Source organism: Dendronephthya gigantea, unplaced genomic scaffold, assembly GCF_004324835.1.
Source record: "Dendronephthya gigantea isolate DGI-Jeju-01 unplaced genomic scaffold, DenGig_1.0 000141F, whole genome shotgun sequence".
Taxonomy (NCBI): Eukaryota; Metazoa; Cnidaria; class Anthozoa; order Malacalcyonacea; family Nephtheidae; genus Dendronephthya; species Dendronephthya gigantea.
Genome location: NW_021163151.1, coordinates 216336 through 236796, shown reverse-complemented (window position 1 = coordinate 236796; position 20461 = coordinate 216336). Strand labels below are relative to the sequence as shown.

At 38.8% G+C, this 20461-nt stretch overlaps 2 protein-coding genes across 2 annotated transcripts in view; one reads left to right on the top strand and one right to left on the bottom strand.

The window, feature by feature from the left end:
• Positions 1-1474, top strand: part of LOC114536604 — a 30481-nt gene extending 29007 nt beyond the window's left edge. The window contains exon 3 of the mRNA XM_028557960.1: positions 331-1474. Coding sequence (XP_028413761.1) covers positions 331-1466 — 1136 coding nt within the window. The 3' untranslated portion in view covers positions 1467-1474. The remainder of the gene's footprint in view (positions 1-330) is intronic.
• A 9511-nt stretch (positions 1475-10985) lies between these two features.
• LOC114536619 lies at positions 10986-14042 on the bottom strand. The gene is made up of 3 exons (XM_028557974.1): positions 13709-14042; positions 13087-13598; positions 10986-11060 (listed from the first exon to the last, which is right to left on the bottom strand). Exons 1-3 carry the CDS (start codon positions 14040-14042, stop codon positions 10986-10988), a joined length of 921 nt encoding a protein of 306 aa, XP_028413775.1.
• Positions 14043-20461: the final 6419 nt, after the last annotated feature.

The following is a 20461-nucleotide window of genomic DNA, read 5'->3' as shown; positions in this document are numbered from 1 at the left end:
AATTGGGGAATTTTGAAGGAAGGCAATTCAGCCATTGAAATCCAGAGTTTGCCAAATAGGAACATACAAACCGTGTCTTAAGGCTGTTTACATGAGCCCGCTTACCCGAGATTCAACGAAGCATGAGATGATTTTGAGGTATTGAAATAAGTTTTTGTGGAAAAAAGCAAGCAGATGATAATTATTGTCGAGATGACTTCACCAGTGCCAGGATCATATAATTTATTTATTTCCAAGCCTAGAAAACATTTTACGCTTCTTTTAAACTCGGATAAGCTAGGTGGATCATGTATAAACATCCCCTTAAGATCGATTTTGTTTCTTGTATAGCTGAACTGGTTGGCCGAGGATATAATATCTTATTGGACAAAACCGTCTCCGCTGATATTTTCAAGTTTTCGGCTGACAGTCTAAAAGGCACGAAGTATGGTTTTAATGTCCCGGCTTGTGCTCAAATTATCAAAGCCAATGAGACCCAGGAATTTGAAATGAACTTTCAGTCCGATAAATTGTGCGTGGAGAATAGATTAAAAAATCTCGGTTTAAGCCTGGATTTTGCTGACAGCATGCTAAGAATGGCGCCCAAGTTCAGAGCGAGTGCAAATCAGGAAGCAAATGGCAGTAACAAGTCTACGAAGACCACCGATATTTCATTGACAGAACATCGAATTGTTAAGATCATTATTGGAAATTTTGAGTCGCAGGAGATCTCCTTCACCAATAATTTTAAGTCCGCTGTTAGAGAATTACCCGATCAATACACGGACAACGAAAAATGCAAGGAAGATTTTAAGAATTTTTTCAATCGTTTCGGTCATTTCGTGGTCACTTCAGCTTATATTGGCGGAGCAGTTGAGGTAAAAACTTTCACCGAAGGTTTAGAATCATCGAGACAAGGTGATGACTCAATAGATGGATCAGTTGGTGCGGATCTAAGTGGAGTTATCGGAGCTAAAGTGGGTCCCAAGTACCAGGTATCGACAGAGAGTGCAAAGAATACTGTCATGGATAAAACCGAAACACGGTGGTATGGAGGTCGGAGTGACCTGCATAAAAAAAGCACATTACTCTCTGAAGAGAACTTCCTAGAGTGGAAACTGTCCCTCTCCAAAGAGCCAGCAATGTTGACAACTGAAATGACTCTGGAGAATATTTCTTCTGTGGTCGCCATCATTGATAGGAAGAAAGGAGAAGTTTGCAAACAAGCACTGCGTAGTCTTTTTGATGATAAAGATCTACAACCTGTTCGTGATCAAAAAGAGAGATATCAATTGGAGGAAAGAAAAAAGAAAGAGAAAGACGACGAAGAGCAACGTAGAAAAGAATCAAACACGAGGGAAGAATCAATAAAGGAGCCTGATACTGAGGGATGGTGGAAAACCATCACAGGAAAGGTTTACGAAATCGGTGGAGTTGTGGCAATTGGTGTTGGTGTTGGTGTTGTAGCTATATTCTTAATGCGCTGAAATTACCATATATGCATGTTAATTGTAAGTCTCATAAATCATAAATCATATAAGTGCAGGACATGTGTAGTAGCAAGTACGCAAATATTGTTGTTGTATAGGTAATTTACATATCAACTTAGTTTTAGCTATTTTAGTTTTTAGGTCTAGTTAATAAATTGACTAGCTTTGATACAGTTTCAACGCAGTAATCAGCGCTTTCCATGTGATTAAACTTCATCATCGAGGTACAGATCGGCCCAGATCACATTCTTCTGCTTCTACTGCGACTGCTTCACTTTACGTCAAAAACTTGTCGCACAACCAATGACAATTATTTATGTACAGCGGAGTGTACAAAAAGCAGCGCTTGATATTAATATTGTTATTAAACGCAAAAGCATTTCTAATTGTGTAGCTCATTGGGACGATGTGAAATAGTCTAAATCTATCCTTTGTTCATGGTGGTGTATACAAACCAGTCTCACAGATATATAATGATCACAGATATATAATGATATTCTATACATCACTCACTTCTGGTTTTTGCGACAAGCAACGACTAATGTAAACGGACTCTTGCCTTGGCCTAAATAATTATTATCTTTGCATTATCAGGGGCAGGTACATGAATTAACACTTATATAAGTATTTCCTCAAAGTTTTATTCAGATATATTCTTTATACGTTATGGTTTCTATAATTTCCCAAATCACTAACTCACTTAAATTCACATCCTTACCTATTTTCTACTTGCTTATTTGCTCGCCAAAATAATTCTTCAGTAGCTGGTAATTTTTTCGTGTGAAGACAAAGGCGATTCCAACATAGACTCCAGAAAGCCACGCTACCGTCAGCAATGCTATCAATACGTCAGAATTAAAACACTAACGCCTGTATTCAAAAAGCTCACTCACACTCACACTCATTGAGTGTGACATATAAATTTTGTTTATGCTGATCAATGAGAAAGTTTTTTCTGAATAGATGGAAAGACATAAGGTACTGAAAAGACCCCATTCGGCTGGAAATACCGCCATTGAAACGTTATGATTACTGCGATTTCCAGTTGAGCGTGGAATTGCGAAAGTTTGCTCGTTAAGTTTTTTGAAAGCAATATTTGTGACGTCATCTAATAATGTTACTAGGCGACACGCACCAAGTTGTCAAGGAAAATCACTGGGAAAACTGTCATGACAAGCTCACGGCTATAAATAGGCAATCTGTATAGTATATGTATATAGTATATTTTTGGCTTTTTTGCATTTTGCAATGGAATCATACATACAAGTAAAAGTCGAATATGGGTATGAGAAATGGCTGAATTTTTTTGTGAATGTGGCACGAATTGGTAATGGGGACTATACGTTCACTAACTTAGTCGAAGATATAATTCAGAGATGTTCTGCACTTAAACATCTCAATAAATGTAACATCAGAATCCGTTATCAAGATGACGAAAATTCATACATCAATTTGAATTATGGCGACAACGAAGCGTTTAGAGATATGTGGACGAATGCGCAAAGTGTTGCTGACCGTGAATATAAAAGAATGAGAATTAAAGCTAGCGAAATTGACTCGCCCTGTAACATTTCGAGTGCACGAGACAAAACCTCTATTTCGAAACTCTTTCCCTCATGTCCAACAGTAAATATAAACAAACACAGAACCAAAGAACCACGAGAACTGTTTACAGCTTCAACCAGTACGTCTGTGGATTACGAAGAATTGTCCGTTAGGCGAAAGAAAAGAACAAAGACTGACTCCTGTCAGAAAACATCTCCTTGCGCTGAAAGGGAAATACCGTCGTTGACAATTGACGATGATCATAGCGTCAGCCCCGAAGTGAGCCCGATGAAAACCCCTTTGGATAGACTCCTGCATAATTTGAAGATTTCGATGAATGAAATTTCAGAAGCTCTCGAAAGCAAGGAAACTGAACTAACGAATTTTAATAAATCGATCGAAAATGCCCTATCAATAAACGGCGGAAATTTTCCAATATGCGGCAATTGCCACTTACGAGAAGGGCACACGAAACGAAATTGTGTTCTTGGAGAATGTCGGACAGTAAAATCGTGCGGGCTTATTGAAAAACACCAAAATGAAAAAGGCGAGAGAAGAAAGCTCCAAAGCGAAATAGCAAACCTAAAGAAGAAGCTCATTAAAGCCCAAGATAACTATAAGATGAAATCTACTGCTTATGAGAAAATAAACAACTCATTTGTTCATAAGGTTGAAAGCGATTTGATATCTTCTAACCTAAAAATGTATGTACAAAATGGCTGTAAAAACTGGCGTTGATCAAAAAGCATGCAGCTATTTTAGAAAAAGAATGCAAGGGAAGGCTGCCAAAAAAAACTGAAATTCCAAATCTTTTGAAACACGTGTGTACGAATAGTTTGTTCGAAAGCTCTGACAGCAGCACGGATGATGATGAAAGCTATGACAGGATTCGAAAAGAATCGAGTTCAAGAAATAGAAACCCAGCTAGGAAACCGCTTGAACAACATGGTGTTAAATTTCCGGTGGAAAGGAAGACCATGCAGTAGCTGTTGTAAACCCTTATCAACTCCATCGTCCGTCTTACGCTGTGCACCAACAAACAAACAAAAAGAACGGGAACAATTAAATATGGTTCTGCATCATAGTATACTTGAACAAAAACCATCAGTGTATGCTGCACATGCACGGTCAAGGGGGTATGCCTATACAGAATATGATCCAAACACCAGTTTATTACCCACCGCCTTTTCTCGCTAATAACAATCTGGGCGAAACCGTTATGACCAGCAGCACTCTTCTACATGATACTGAAAATCCTTTAGTTTTTTACCCACCGGTTTTTTCCACTCACAATCCACTGCAATGCTTTATAAGCAACAGCAATCCTCTACCTGCTATTGAACATCCTTTCAATTCAGCAAGTGATGAAACCGGCCATCCTTGCCAAACAGTCCCCCCCCAATCTACAATGGATGAGACTACTGAGAGTAATTTGACGGATAAGGACAGCGATAGAAATGAAACAGCTGCTGAAGTACTTCTCTCTCTCATGAAAATGTAGTGCCATGAACGCAAATGCGATATATATAGCTACATATAGAAGGTAATTATTTATCCTTGGACCTTCGATCGTCATGTTTGTTGATATTTTAGTTTAGCATACAGTGACATTTTGTATCTGGGGCCGGTTGTATCAAGCCCGTTTAGCTTAAACGGTGGATAAGTCAAAATTAAATAACATGAACTCTTACAACTCTCTTGAATGAGTCAACTTGAAATATTATGCACTGAATATGTAATTGTAAGCACGCAGTATCTTTGTGGTAAGATCAAAAACATTTAGTTTGCTTGTTGAATAAACCGATATAGACTTTCTATTTTCAACTTATCCACCGTTTAAGCTAAAAGGGCTTGATACAACCGGCCCAAGACCTTTAGCAACATGCCCGAACTTTCTTTGATGTTAGAGTTTAAATTTTAAGAACTTTTTAGGGATATTACTGATTTGTGTATTTACTAAATGTTAATGTAGTCCGTTGCGCGGTAAAATCCTTTCATATCGCATGGTTGAATTGTTCCCAGTGCCTCATAAACGCCTAGTTTCAAATTAGTTTTAACTATTTCCCTTAAATTATGACACATTACATTACGAATTTTCGAAAAGGCAAATTCCACCGGATTCAAGTCTGGTGAATAAGTTGGTGTGAATATCAACTCTATTCCCATATCGTTGAGAAAACTGTCTAAGGCTATCTCTCCTTCGTAGTGATGTATCGGACAATTGTCCATAACTACAGTATCCCCAACATTTAGAGCTGGTAGGCCTGTTTCAAAATCTCCAGCATTTGCTGCCTCTCCAAAGAAATTCAAAAAGTCAACAGTGTTAGATGCGCCGTCAACAATATTAGCGTACTTTACCCCGTCCAATCCTGCTAGGCAATTTAGTGTTATATTGGGATCCTCGTGGTAATGCTAAATTTCAACACATCTTTTTCCTTTTGGGGCATGTCCATGCGTGCGTTTAGAAGATGAGGGCAATTTGAAACCGGGTTCATCGAAAAATAGTAACGTACCTATATGGATCTTTCTGATTGAGGTAGTTTATAAACAGTTGGGTATATATCATATAATCTTCATTAAAACGTTCATTTGCTACAGTTGTAATTTTTTTTCTGGTGTATTCGCCTAATGTCAGTCGTCGATGAAGTGCCCTTGACAAAGCTGGGAATGAGGTCCCACCGGCACCGCGAATACCAACATCTCCATGATTTTCGAGTTCGACCTGTAGCTCGCGAAGTGATATGCTGGGATTTGTATCAACTAAAACCTCGATAAGCCTTAAGTCCCTCAGGGTTAAATGGCCTGGGTTTCCTCCTCCTCGTGGACGAGCCTCTGTATTTTTATTTGAACAGAATAAATCCCAGAGTTTTCGCACGGTAGAATTGCTTATTTTAAATTTGTCGGCAATATTTTTGAATTCCCCGGGGAAATTTTGCGTTTCAGGATCACCACCGGATGATATTATATCGTCAATTATCAGATTACGTAAATCGTGTCCTAAACATTTACCGCTCACGAATGTTCTTCCTTTCTTATTTTTTTTCTCCATTGCAATCGACAAAACTGCTATTTATAAGGTAGTCTATTCATAGTCGTTAGTCACAAACTTGACAGTTTTTCCTTGACAACTTGGTGCGCGTCGCCTAGTAACATTATTAGATGAATTTACAAACATTGCTTTCAAACTACAAAACCTAACGAACAAACTTTCGCAATTCCACGCTCAACTGGAAATTGACGTAATTGATGAACTGTCAAGGGACACAAAAATGAGAAAATATTACATGGCACTACTTCAAAACCCATCGAAAATTGGTTGAATAATTCTTTAGTCCACTAGAATCGTGCTAAAGTGCAGTATTTGGATGGTGCTTGCGACGGACGGCGAAAAACAGCGAACAAATTTGCAAAATATGGCTGAAATCGTGTTATGGCGGGGGGTAAGTGAAATGAAATATGTCGTATCGCAACAAAACATTGTTATTTCCTAGGAAATTTATAATAAATATTTTAAAATAAGCATGTTTTTTCATCATATGGCAAAAATTTTTAGAAAATAGGCAAAATTAGACTTTGCCAGGTGAATCTGTAATTTTATGCATAATTAGCAGTTGACCTGGAATAGTAAACATTCATTTTCTTTTAAAATATGAAACTTAAATATGAAAAGGCTATTTTCACTCTCCAGTGACCACCCCTAAAAGCAACCATTCTGAACCACATAAACAATTCAGAAAGACTGTAGCTTTGATATTTCAGGATTTAGAGCTATGTCGACTATGCCGTTTCTGGGTGTGGTCATTTTCAGGACTTTCGTCCCGGATTAACATTTTGGCACATATGCCATGTTGACCGCCATGGTCATATTACCCTAAAACAGTTGAGATAATCTGTCCTAAAATGAAATGCATACAAACTCCTTTACAGGTCCTAGACTAAAGGATGTTTTAAGGATGTTTTCTTGGTATAAATGCTTTGTAAATATAAGGAATGTTAGTCTGATGATCGCTTTAAAGGCGTGAAACTCGAGTGACCGCGAGCGAATGGTTTTTCAACTTTTTTATCTTCAATTGTATTGTATCACTGCTCTGCCTTTTTGGCATTGAGTTCTCTGTCCACCCATGCAGTGACAACCACATTGTATATTTATTATATTATATATATATATATATATATATATATTATATATATTATATATATATATATGTATATGTATATGTATATGTATATATGTATATATATATATATATATATATATATATATATATATATATATATATAGACCTGATGAGAGAGCACTCACTTTGGTGTGGTTTCAAAACAAATTTGTAGTCTTTATGTGTAAATAGCCTTCTTAAACATTGTATATAGCTCCTTTTGTTGAGCACTTTTATGACAAAGGAAACCACCTACCAATTAATATATATATATATATATATATATATATATATATATATATATATATATATATATATATATAACATATGTATATATATATATATATACAGCCGCTAATACTGATTCGCACGCTTGCCTCTCTTGCCTTCTGCTTACTTTTCTACCTACCTCCTTACATAACCTTGATTTAAACACCACCAGTAACGCTACACAACCTTTTACTACAAACGCAACTACATAGTTTCTTGAAGAACCCCATCAAACGCAAACAAAAGCCCTTTTTAAAAAAAAATTATTTCAAACACACCACATGGTTGGCGGTTGTCCAACAAATTCCAAACTACCCCATCTGGTTATTTTTATTTCTATTTCTACGCCCCCCAATTCGCAATTAACTATTCAACAAATTACTCATTATGTTCCCCTTTAGCCCACATACGCATAACGTCCTATTTTTTTTCTCTAGTTTGTTTAATTCAGACAATTGTTACAAATTAACTTATAACTATATAAGAGCTACAATATGGTTCCAATTACCTATGTCAAAATATAAAATAAACATTGTGATCCCCCTATAGGGAACGGAGAGAGCGCCACCAAGCTCGCCATATTGTTTAGTTCTAGTTGTAACAATTGAATTAATCTCATACATGTAACCAGAAAACAGTCCCCCTTGTTTATTCACACACCCCTAACACACTTACTAACAAACACAACGATCACTACTTAAATGGAACTATTACTCACAAAAGATAACCTTAATTTTTAAGAAGTCCCATTCAACTCCACAAATCGAAGCAACCCGACCGAAAACCCTACCGAAAACCCAACCGACCCCCAGAATATGTCATTGATAACCCCTGACAACAACACCCCATCCTTGACATTAACCCATGCCAATCCAACCCAACCCCCCACCCTCACCTGACATGTCTGACGAACAGATAGATGAATTTTACGGACTGACGACGGAGACATAACAGACTTGGAACACCTCCTTATTTTGGCCACAAATTGATCATATCCGATCAGGAAACTGATTCAATAATAGAAGGCCTACATAAAGAAAAACAAAAGCTTTTAAACACAGAAGACGAAAACCCAGAGACAAAAAACACACCCCAAATCACAACTAACCCCAAATCACAACCAACACCACACCACACAATGACCAACCACAATCCATTCCCAACCCCAACAGCATACCACCACACCTCCTGGAAACATTCCGCATTATTAGCACACAGAAAACCAAATTATCAAACTCAAATGCACACTTGACGAACTGGAAGAACACAAAAAAGCACAGACACTACCCCCTGGACTAGAAATCACACACAAAAGCAAACACTACCTGAACAAAGACCTACGACTAAGATGGGAGGACATCTTAATGAATGCCTCACAAGAACTACTTACTGTAACCATTGACTATCACAAAGAGGAAATAACAAACACAGAGTTAAAATACAACAAAATCTGCACAAATCAACAACAAATGTGACACAACGACTGCCAACAACATACTACAACAAACAGACGCCATTGCAACCAAATACACAAAACAAGCCTGCCTAGCACCATCCCACAATCGCAACATAAAACTAAAACGACTTAACAACACAAATACCAGAATCACTCCAACAACCTCCTCACCCCATAGGACACCATACAGAACAACCAGCCAACCAACCAACAAACCCACACACACACCGACCAACAGACACAAACCAAAACCCCTCATGCAAACCCACACCCCACACCACCACAAACCCGGAACAACTGTACAACAATAGTAACAAGAACACCACAACTTCGAATACCAACCCACTATCGACAACCTAATAACAACAGACACCGAACCCATCAACAAACAACAATGAGCAACAATCAGCACCCCACATAAACATTCCATCTCACTTGAACTACAACACAACAACAAATCCTGGATTTTCTAAGACGCAACAAACCCACACACCACAAATAACAAAAAAACAGATAAAACTCAACACAGATACAAACAATTACAACAAACGAAACATCCTAAAATATTTGAAAACACAACGGAACACAAATAACAACAGACACAAAAGCAAAAATAAACTACATAAAAAACTCAAATATAACTCCCAACACAATACTATTGTTAACCTCTCTAACAAACCCATCTCACATGAAGCACAAAAAACCCTGTCGAAAGGTCTTACCTTTGTCCCGACACCCAAACACACACCATACAAGACCATATATGACTCTTTTCTGAAATATAAAAAAGCATGTACAATAAATATTTCTTCAGAAACAGAAAGGACACTAAAAAACATCCATTTAAACTACCCAGTAACTTCACAGCACCAAACCCCGACAACAGCAACCTGTTAGAATACATATCAAATGTACTCTACGATCTCAAAACTGAATTTGGAACACAAAAACAAACTACAAAAACCAACATATCCTCACAAAGCCTTCAAAACCATCCATGATCTGAAAAAGGATGATATAATAATCAAACCAGCAGACAAAGGAGGAGCCATTGTGATATGGCCAATGGAAGATTATCTTACTGAGGCATATAGACAACTTTACAATAGTAAACACTACCAGAAACTAACACATGACCCGACCCCTGAAATTCTAACTGAAACCAAAACCCTAGCACACAAACTCCACAAATCTAAGGCCATTGACAACACAACATTCAAATATCTCACAACTGACAATCAAGCCAGGACACCACAAATATACCTTTTACCCAAAATACACAAAACTAACATTCCAGGTCGACCTATTATCTCTGGTTGTGGTGGACCAACAGTCAAGCTTTCTCAATATGCTGACGATCTACTCAAACCACTCCTACAACACATACCATCATATGTCCAGGACACTACAGACTTTCTATGCCGGATATTTGCTCAGAATAACACACTACCAGACAAGTTCATACTTATTACTATTGACGTAAGAAGTCTCTATACCAACATACCTAATGATCAAGGCATCCAAGCCTGTATAGACATGTTGAAAGAAATCAACACAATTACCCCTGAAATGGAGAAACTAGTTCATGACATCCTATCCCTTGTACTTAAGAAGAACGCCTTTGCTTTTAACAACGAACACTTCCTACAAATTCACGGCACTGCTATGGGATCACCAATGGCACCTACCTATGCAAACATATCCATGGCAGCACTTGAACAGGAGCTCCTCCAACAAGCTCCTGAAAATCTTATACCTATTGAATGGATAAGATTTATAGATGAAATATTTGCAATTTGGACACATGGCACTGACAAACTGAAAAATTCATTAAATACATAAACAATTTCATCCTACCATCAAATTTGACTTTTCCTTCTCTGAGAATCTGTCAACTTCCTTGACACAACTATCTACAAAAACAAAAACAACAAACTGGAATCAGACCTGTACATTAAACCAACTGACAAAACCCTTCTACAACACAAAAGCTCATTTCACCCCACCACATGCAAGAACGCAGTCATCTACAGTCAGGCTCTACGATACAGACGTATAATTACAGACAACAACAAATTACAACAACGACTAAACCACCTCCTGATTGCACTGATCCATCGCGGATATGACCACGACACCATCACCACTAACTTCAACAAAGCCCTACAATACACCCAAACAGACCTACTCAATAGGAAACAAAGCCAAAAAAACACAAGCCGCCCAATTTTCTCCATTCCATACAACACAAACACAAAATACATTGCAAACATCCTACGTAAACACTGGAACATATTGGAGAATGACCCCACACTGAGGAGTCATGGCAAGAACCTCCAATTGTAGCCTACCAACGTAATACTAACCTGAGAGACACACTTATCACAGCAAAACTTAATACCAGACACAACACTAACCAAACATAATAACATCCCATAACCCAAATTCCCCAAGCCTTCCATCAACCCCAAACCTAACCAAAACCAGCCAAAAACCTCCACACCACTCTGAACACAGAGATACAAAAAAATTTTGACCACTCCCAATTGATATTGTGTCTGAATACCACCTTGAAAACACCAGAGTGGATATAACAAACCAAAGAACTTACTGGGACACACTGGGTTACAAGTGAGAACATGCAAGAACCAATTAACACATGACAAGCAAACCCTGTGGCACTCTCCTGTGAAAACAACAAAACTACATGACCTTAACCAGTCACATCAAATCTGGCATCCTGGGCATCCTGCGGACATAAGTATAGAATTACTTTTTTTAAAAAAAATACTTGTCCTTAGCAGAATTAAGCCATAAATGTGACCAGATGCCCGAACAAAACCTAAATGTTCAACCACACAGATTAAATACATTTCAAATCAAACCACATGAACATGGTCATGGATAATGTAGTCATGTTGAACAAGCCTTATGTAATATAATGTACAATCCATTATCCATATGCTGTATATATATATATATATATATATATATATATATATATATATATATATATATATTTATAGTAATTCAAACGCATGACAACGTCCACGTTGACTTCTAATTACCGATGATAATTTAAACACCAACTAAATAATGATATCTATATACCTACAACCTTACACACTCACAATTATATGCACGTTTTACAAGCTTATCATAAAACTTCAAAATACAAACCTTAAAAACCTTGACTACCTCAAATTGATAACCCTATTCACGATTGAATCCTCCGCGGATAACGTCGATATGGAGCGCTTGCGGGCTAGATTGCAGAATACCCGTCCACTAGCTGGAAATCACTGCGTAGCCTTATTTTTAGTGGCTACTGGCTACGCAGTCGAATCTAAAACTATGCCGGATCAAATTACTGCGTATTATTGCTAGGTAGATATCATTGTGCAAATTACTGCATATAATTGCTAGGTAGATATCATTGTGGCTACAGTGGCTACGCAGTAATTCCACTAGCCAGGCATCAATACTTAGCCGGTATATTTTAAGCGGCTACTCGCATATGCAGTCCAATCTAAAACTATAATCAAACTCAATTTACACTTCACAGTATGTCAATGCATATTTCCTGTATATTTAGTACTACTGCTTACTAAAACTATGATCAAATCTATATACTCTACTACCTCTATACAATTTATTGCGTAGCCGTATATATATATTTATAATAGTAGCATCTAAATGACCCAATTCAATATTGTTGTAATTCAATATCATAGCACAGCCATGTTATTTACGAAGGCATGTCTACACAGTCATCTCATCTGAGAATCTCACCTATGACCTATAGCAACAAACTTCTATAATTCTTTTTACTCCTTTTAAATAACTATACAAACGAACACTTTAATGAGTATACGATAGGAATTAATTTTTTTTAGTGAAAATTTCAATTTAAATCTAAACAAGATGTATAAAAATTTCATGCATATAAATTTACAAATTACAGTTATTGACAGACTTCAAAATATACTTCAAAAAATCTTTTTCAAAAATTAAATAAATATATAAATTGTTGTATATATGCAAAATTTACATTAGCTTAGCATGCCTACTAAAAGTCACCATATATTTTTTTAATATCATTAAGAAATATAGAAAACAAGTCTTTACCCTTATTTTCATATCTCCAAAGAAATTCTGCCAGGTAAGATGAGAATGCAAGCTTTCGCACACCAAAACATGGTAGTTTGCTTTTTGCTTGTCTCCAATGACCCTCTATTTTGTTTGTATGAAAACCATCTTCGTTCACAAACTCTTTTGAATGATTCACTAAACGGTGCTGATAACCGTTTAGTTCAAGTTTCGAATACGCTTTCCAGCAGTCAGAAACTATGGTGGTTTCTTTAGCAATATGTTTCTTAATTAAAGGTAAAAGCGTTGCTTCGTCTCTTTTGTCAACTGCTACCATAAAGCTTCTTCGAGATTCTTCTTCAATGCCACCAAACACCCATTGTCCTTCAACACGATGACCACGATGATATTTCCTCTTGCCAAACTTGCTTTCGTCAATCTGAACAGTTTTCCCAGGACCACCGATCTGCTCTTCTCGCTCAATAAGAGTTACTTCGCATGTTTCGCGACAGAACGAGTCCCAGTCTACTGCTGTATTAGAAGCAATGTTAAGTTCATGACGTATTTCATTTTGTTTCATATCACGGCACCACCAGTACGTGAATTTCAACACTTCAGTACGTGAATTTCAACAACTAATGTCATGTTGCTATTTTTGAACCAGCTGTCTTTTCTTATTGACATTTCAACCTTGTGCCGCTTTCCTTTCTCTTGACGCCGACATTCCCATTTGAAACCATCTGAACGATCATCACATTGTACCAGTTTCATTGATTTCTTGCAATAACCGCAAAGTCGCTCTCTTGCAATTAATCCCTCATCCATGCACCAGCGTATTGTTTTCTCTTTTCCTTCTAGTACCTCGAACTTTAATCTATCATACGTCCATGCCTTAAACCTTTCCTCACGACTGTAACTTCCATTCTCAACAAAATCTTGTTTCCCACACTGGGTTCCAACACTTGTTAAATTAAACAACGAAATTTCCGATTGCGTCTCGGCGCTTCTCTTAGCTTTTTTCTCGAATTTAACGCACACCTGAACACCTTTTTCCATATTGGTGCACGCGAACTTGGGTTAGTGTTTATGAATAAACACGGCAAAGGTATACTGTGAAATCCCCCTCGCTATTACTCCTATTACGCTTGCATTTCCGTTCTACATTCTCACATGCTTTGTCATGCGTCTCATAAATCTTTTTACTATACTTCGCTTAATGTGCAAATCAAAACATTATGATATTGACTCACTGCAATTGTCCATCACATATAGTAAGTAATGTACTTTCCTACTTTCAGACTTTGCATATGCACATAGATATATTTTTTTTCCATTTGCAATAAATCACCTACTAACATATCACAATAATGTGTGACAATAATGTCATAATCAACATTTCAGGTGCAATCATGAAAACGTTTATTTACGCTCTACACCTTTCTAATTTTTCTAAATGTATTTTAACATACAATTATTTTTCCATTTTTTCCCAAACCCAACCTAAAACACACAAAAACAAAATCATTCAGCAAAATATTTCACTTCAAGTTTATTTCCGCCCACGCTATTCAATACTCTTATTGCGTCAAACCTCGCTTTTCCGCTAGAAATTCCACGTTGTCGCACTGTTTGGTAATTCTATACTCTCATGGCATGTATCACACAGTTCACACAAACAACACACACGCTGTATTCATTCTTTAACGCTCAAAGCTTGATCAAGTCTTAACTTATCGTTATGGCCGCGAAAAATCCTGTTACAAAAATAGCAAGGCAACACGAGACAACGTGGACGCAGCTGCACAAAAGACTATCCCAGATGACTCTCCAGTTTGATGAGATTTTTCCTGAAGAGATTGCAACTTTTCTTCGACACAAGGCCACTTCACTCAACAGTTCCATGGGGTATCTTACGCCTGCCTTACTTTCCACCACAGCATTCCTCTCTGCTAATAATGGTTGTAAAGTTCATACCATAACCCACGAGCAACCCCTTAATCTCTACACCATATTTGTTTGTTATCCTGGCACTGGCAAATCCTCGGCCATATATCACGGATGTTTGGACTTGCTGCAGTCAATTATTGAAAGCGACCAATGCAACTTTTTCATCTATAAAACTACATCATCCGGTCTTGTCAAACACATTGGAAATAACCACTCGGCCTTTCTAGTTTCACCAGAGGTTTACGACGTTCTAAACAAACTCCTAAAGAATGATGACGAAAACGCCAGCGGTGACGCCATGCTGCTTTGCAAGCTTTTTCCGGAGAGGCCAGTTCCTACGCTTATTCTACCCAACGAACAAGAGAAATTCCAAGCAATACTCCATTCTCTATTCTCGGTTGTACCCAAATGCCAAATGTTGCAAAATTAATCGGCAGAATGGACCAAGGTCAAGGTTTGATCGACCGTTTTCTCGTGTCTGTCCCTATGGCACTTTGTCCAACATCTACAGAGATTGACAACGCGAGAGACTTTCTCAGCACAGAACCCGATGATGCTCTTAAACAAGTATTCCGTTACATTAATCGATGTCAACAGAACTCACCGACAACGTATGTCTTCGACGAAGATGCCAAGCAATTTCTTCGAAATAGGAAAGATGCTTTTATCGCTGAAATGAACGACGCAATTCAGGACGGTTTGCTTATTCCACCAAAATCCAAACAGTTAGATCTAATGCCACGTGTTGCAGCAGCACTCCACGTCTTCACTTGTGCGTTTTCCAACGTATTTGCTGGACATGAGGACGACCCATTACCCTCAACGATAACTTTGGATACTCTACAGCAGGCTGTAAACTACGTATCTCACCTCGAGGCACAAAAACATATGTTATGTCAGGTAACGTATAATATTTAGTGTGTAAGCGTTTTCCACTTGTCTATAAATTAATGCGATGAGCCTTCTTTGTGTATAATATTCACGAAATTTTAATAACGACTTTTTGGGTTCTTTAGTTCATCAAATCGATAACTCATGACATCTGTGATGCCCCAAGACCCCAACCAACAATTGCCAACATCAAAACAGCTGTTTTGCTAATTGCTATTCCCTGGGCCAATTGTGACCTACCGCGGTTTTCGGCAGTGTGCTCCTCGACTCGTTCGTAGCTCCACGAAAACAGAGTATGATGAAGCCGTTCAACAACTCAAGCCACATTTGGGCTCCATTGTCTCCATTCGCGTCGCCAGAAGTGCACAAGCCACGAATGTGTTCATCAAAAAACCACCTACTTCATTCACATCATGGCCGCACTCCGCTCTTTGTGAACTTACGGCCTACACAGAAAAATTCAACTTGCCAATTCATAAGTCTACCACCAAACACATTAAAACATTTCTTTTAAATCAGCAATTCATAACTCAGGAACAACTTAATTTATAAAAAGGAAAACTTGTAAATTGTAACATAATTTCAGTCTATTCCATGTGCAACTATTTTCTACTTGATTTACAATGATTTATGATAAAAACGACTGCTTGTAGTTCGGATTTAATACGTAATTTTTTAATTTCTCGCTATAGCCCTAACCCTAACCCACTGCGTAGCCAGTAGCCAGTAGCCACTTCAACATATTTGCTTCCAATGCTATTACGTAATTATTCAATTTCTCGTTCTTTAAAAACTAACTCACTGCGTAGCTAGTAGCTAGTAGCCACTTCAACATATATGTTTCCATTACTATTACGTAATTATTCAATTTCTCTTTCTATAAAAACTAACTCACTGCGTAGCCAGTAGCCAGTAGCCACTTCAACATATATGTTTCTAATACTATTACGTAATTATTCAATTTCTCGTTCTTTAAAAACTAACTCACTGCGTAGCCAGTAGCCAGTAGCTACTTCAACATATTTGCTTCCAATACTATTGCGTAATTATTCAATTTCTCTTTCTATAAAAACTAACTCACTGCGTAGCCAGTAGCCAGTAGCCACTTCAACATATATGTTTCCAATACTATTACGTAATTATTCAATTTCTCGTTCTTTAAAAACTAACTCACTGCGTAGCCAGTAGCCACTGAGATATTTATGTTTTGTACGTGGACGGGTATTCTGCAATTGCTCCATTTTTTCGAACAAGTTGATGTAGTTTATTGCAACATGGCAAAGGAGAAGCCAGTTACTTGGTTATTAGATGAATTACGGCTGTTAAAATCTGGCCATACTACAGGAACCTCCTCGACCGAGAATGAAGAAGAAAGTAGAGATACTCCAGTTGATCCCAGTGTCGTTTCGGAAGAGGTGGTAAAGTTGGTTAACGGTCAACTCGAAGATATCCCAGAGGTAAATAACGAAGATCTTTACAGTTGCAGCCTCGCACCTTTTTTGGAAAACATAAATATTGCATTCAGGTGCTATATACAGATCAATGATAGAAACATCGTTTGCCATTGATCTCTTTATAGAGGCTGAATAGACCTTTGAGGTGCTTACGTCATGTCGGTCTCGAACACTGGTCTCGAACAATGAATCGCAATGCAATCTGGGAAACAAGTGGGACAAAATTGTATAGATAGAAAACTGTGTGACGTAAGCACTTCAGAAGGCTATTACTGAATACTGATTGCACAAATTTGATGTTTTCCGAATAAATATTTTAAAAAGTGTACAATTGTACAAACTACAAACCTCAGCAAGGTTCGAATTCTTTTACTCCATTTTACTCCAAACATTAGCCATCACATAATGATTCAACGAATAATTTTACGCTAGGTTTATACCGGTGAATATCGAAAGCCAAGTGGTGCGACAGTCTCGAACATTTGGGACCACATTAAAGTTGAAGATTTTGTTGCTGTGTCATGGATACAACAATGTCCCCGTCATTGGGAAAGTTACGGCCGGGTATTAGCGAAATGCACGTTTCCATCCACTACTGGAAAGGAAGCTGGGATAAGAAATGGACTCCTTGGTTAACGAACATAAAGGAGCCTTGGGCAGATGTTCTACCAAAAGATTGTGTATATTTAGGAGCCTTTCATCTTGACGAAGAGTCCAAACTTCAAAGTGCGACAAAACGACAGATGAGGGACTTTTTAAAGCAAGCAAAGTAGATGTAGGTACTCGCAGTAACTATATTTAAATAAAACAAGCAGTGCTTCCCACATACATGAGGTACTGGCTGAAATATTTATAAATATACTGTAAGTATTAAATATTATTTATATTATAATATTAAATATTTTAATAGTAATAATATTATTATTACTATTAAAATATTTAATACTAAATAATATTATTTAATATTAATTAAAATACTCAGATAAGGCCCAACGAGGCTAGGCGAAGCTTAGTGAATTCTATGAGTATAGTAACCTAACTAGTTATGCCCGCTGCGGATCGGTAGGGATGGAGACGGCAGCACGGCGAAGCGAACGAGCTCGGCGAAGCGAACGAGGTTGGCGATGCGTAGTCTTTACTGTCATTTTCAATCATGCGTACGTCCATCAGATATGGAACCTAAACGGTACCCTCTCCATCCCGTGATCACACTGTCACACGGAATCACAGAAGTGAAAGCCGTGGAAGGAAAACATGCATGAACACACACGATGCACACATAGTAATAAATGGATACATACCGTAGGAGTCTTTGCAGACCAACTGAACCTAGAGAAGCTAAACTAAAAAAAACAATAAAGGGAAACCATCCCCCGACAGGTGGAATGTCAGGGGAGGCAGGCGAGGCGAACGAAGCGATAATAAGCAGATAAACAACAAGGCAAGCCATATAAATACTGAGGCCCGGGGAAATACCCCCGTGCCAAACACCCGGCTAAGTACCCAAGCGAGGGCCAACTCTTCGATATTAACTTCTTTTATTATACTAATAAATACATTTAATATATTCAGATAAGGCCCAACGAGGCTAGGCGAAGCTTAGTGAATTCTAATTATTCTATGACTATAGTAACCTAACTAGTTATGCCCGCTGCGGATCGGTAGGGATGGAGACGGCAGCACGGCGAAGCGAACGAGCTCAGCGAAGCGAACGAGGTTGGCGATGCGTAGTCTTTACTGTCATTTTCAATCATGCGTACGTCCATCAGATATGGAACCTAAACGGTACCCTCTCCAAGGTGACTCCAGACCCACTCGGGGTTGGAGAAGGTTACCGTTTAGTAACCCCTCCAGAGTGTCTCCAACCCTACAGCAGCGAAGCAACAGCTAAAAACGAGTCCGGAGCAGTACGAATGTAACCACGATAAGCCGAACTAGACCAACGTCCCAAGGTTTGAATCAGATTATCAGGAACTCCCGCGGCAGCAGCTGACGTAGCGGCACCAATTCGAAAACTGTGGGAAGAAAATTGACCAGAGATGCCAGACCGAGATAAAATCACACGAAGGTAGGTATTGACGTGAGCAGCCAGGAGGGGAGAACCATCACTCCACAGAAACAAGGGGCCGGCGGTAAGACCCCGCAGGGACAGATAGTTATGAAGAGCCGCAACCGGACACAGGACATTCCCAGACGCGCCGATGAAGATAAAACAGCCAACACCGAAACGGTCTGTCTTTGAACGCTTGATAAGGACACGAACACCCGGGCAAGGATTGCCAGGAAGGAAAACGACGTCGAGCGGGGACAAGTGACAGGAGGGATCAAACGGAACAGTGGAGGTGAACTCGCTAACGCGTAAAAAACCAAAAAAGGCCAAGGAATTGAACACGCCGACCAGAACATGAAAGCATCCAAACCACTCTCGCAGGTGAAAACGGTGTGGTGAATGGCAGCAAGGATTTCCCGAGTAACAGGAAGACGAGAAGGTTTCGACATCCGATATGAGTGTTGAATGCCTTGTAAAACCCGACGAAGACGAGGCGTATTTTCGGTGGGATCGCCGAAACCCCAATCGATGTGAAAGGACCGTACGGCAGCCAAATAGACGTTGATGGTGGAAGGAGCGAGGGACTGGGCAACCACGATACGAACATCATAGTGAAACTCTGATGCTGGCACACAGGACGAAGGAAACAAACGAGGAAACGAGGCGCAAAAGGACCAAAACTTTTTCATACCCGAGGCATACGTACGACGAGAGGAAACGGCCAAACCACGCGATAAAAAACCAATACACTACAACTCTAGCTCACGTTGAGCAGATCGGTCACCAGCGCTGAGGGGATGGGAGTAGGGTCCGAGTCCGCCGTTGGATGGAAATGATGGAATTCCTGCAAACGAGATCGAGAAAGCGAATCAGCAGCAGTGTTATGACGACCAGGCACGTGACGAGCCGAAATGGAGAAATGGAACAGGCAGGCGACTAAGACAAGGCGGCGCAGCAGATGCATAGTTAACGGATCCTTGGACGACCCAGAATTGATAACCGCAACCACAGCATCGTTGTCACACAAGAACTGAACCTGAAGACGCTGCCAGTGAAAACCCCAAACGTGGGCAGCCACGACTATAGGAAAAAGTTCCAAAGCAGTTATATTGGTAGCAGGAACCGAAGCAGGC

Excerpts from the sequence above, each read along its gene's own strand:
- LOC114536619 (XM_028557974.1), bottom strand. The coding sequence starts at position 14,042 with ATGGAAAAAGGTGTTCAGGTGTGCGTTAAATTCGAGAAAAAAGCTAAG. Across the intron at positions 13,599-13,708 it reads AGATGGTTTCAAATGGGAAT|TGTTGAAATTCACGTACTGG; the intron begins GTCGGCGTCAAG and ends CACGTACTGAAG. Across the intron at positions 11,061-13,086 it reads GCAAACTACCATGTTTTGGT|GGCTTTGTTGAAGTTAGTGG; the intron begins GTGCGAAAGCTT and ends GGTGTATTGTAG.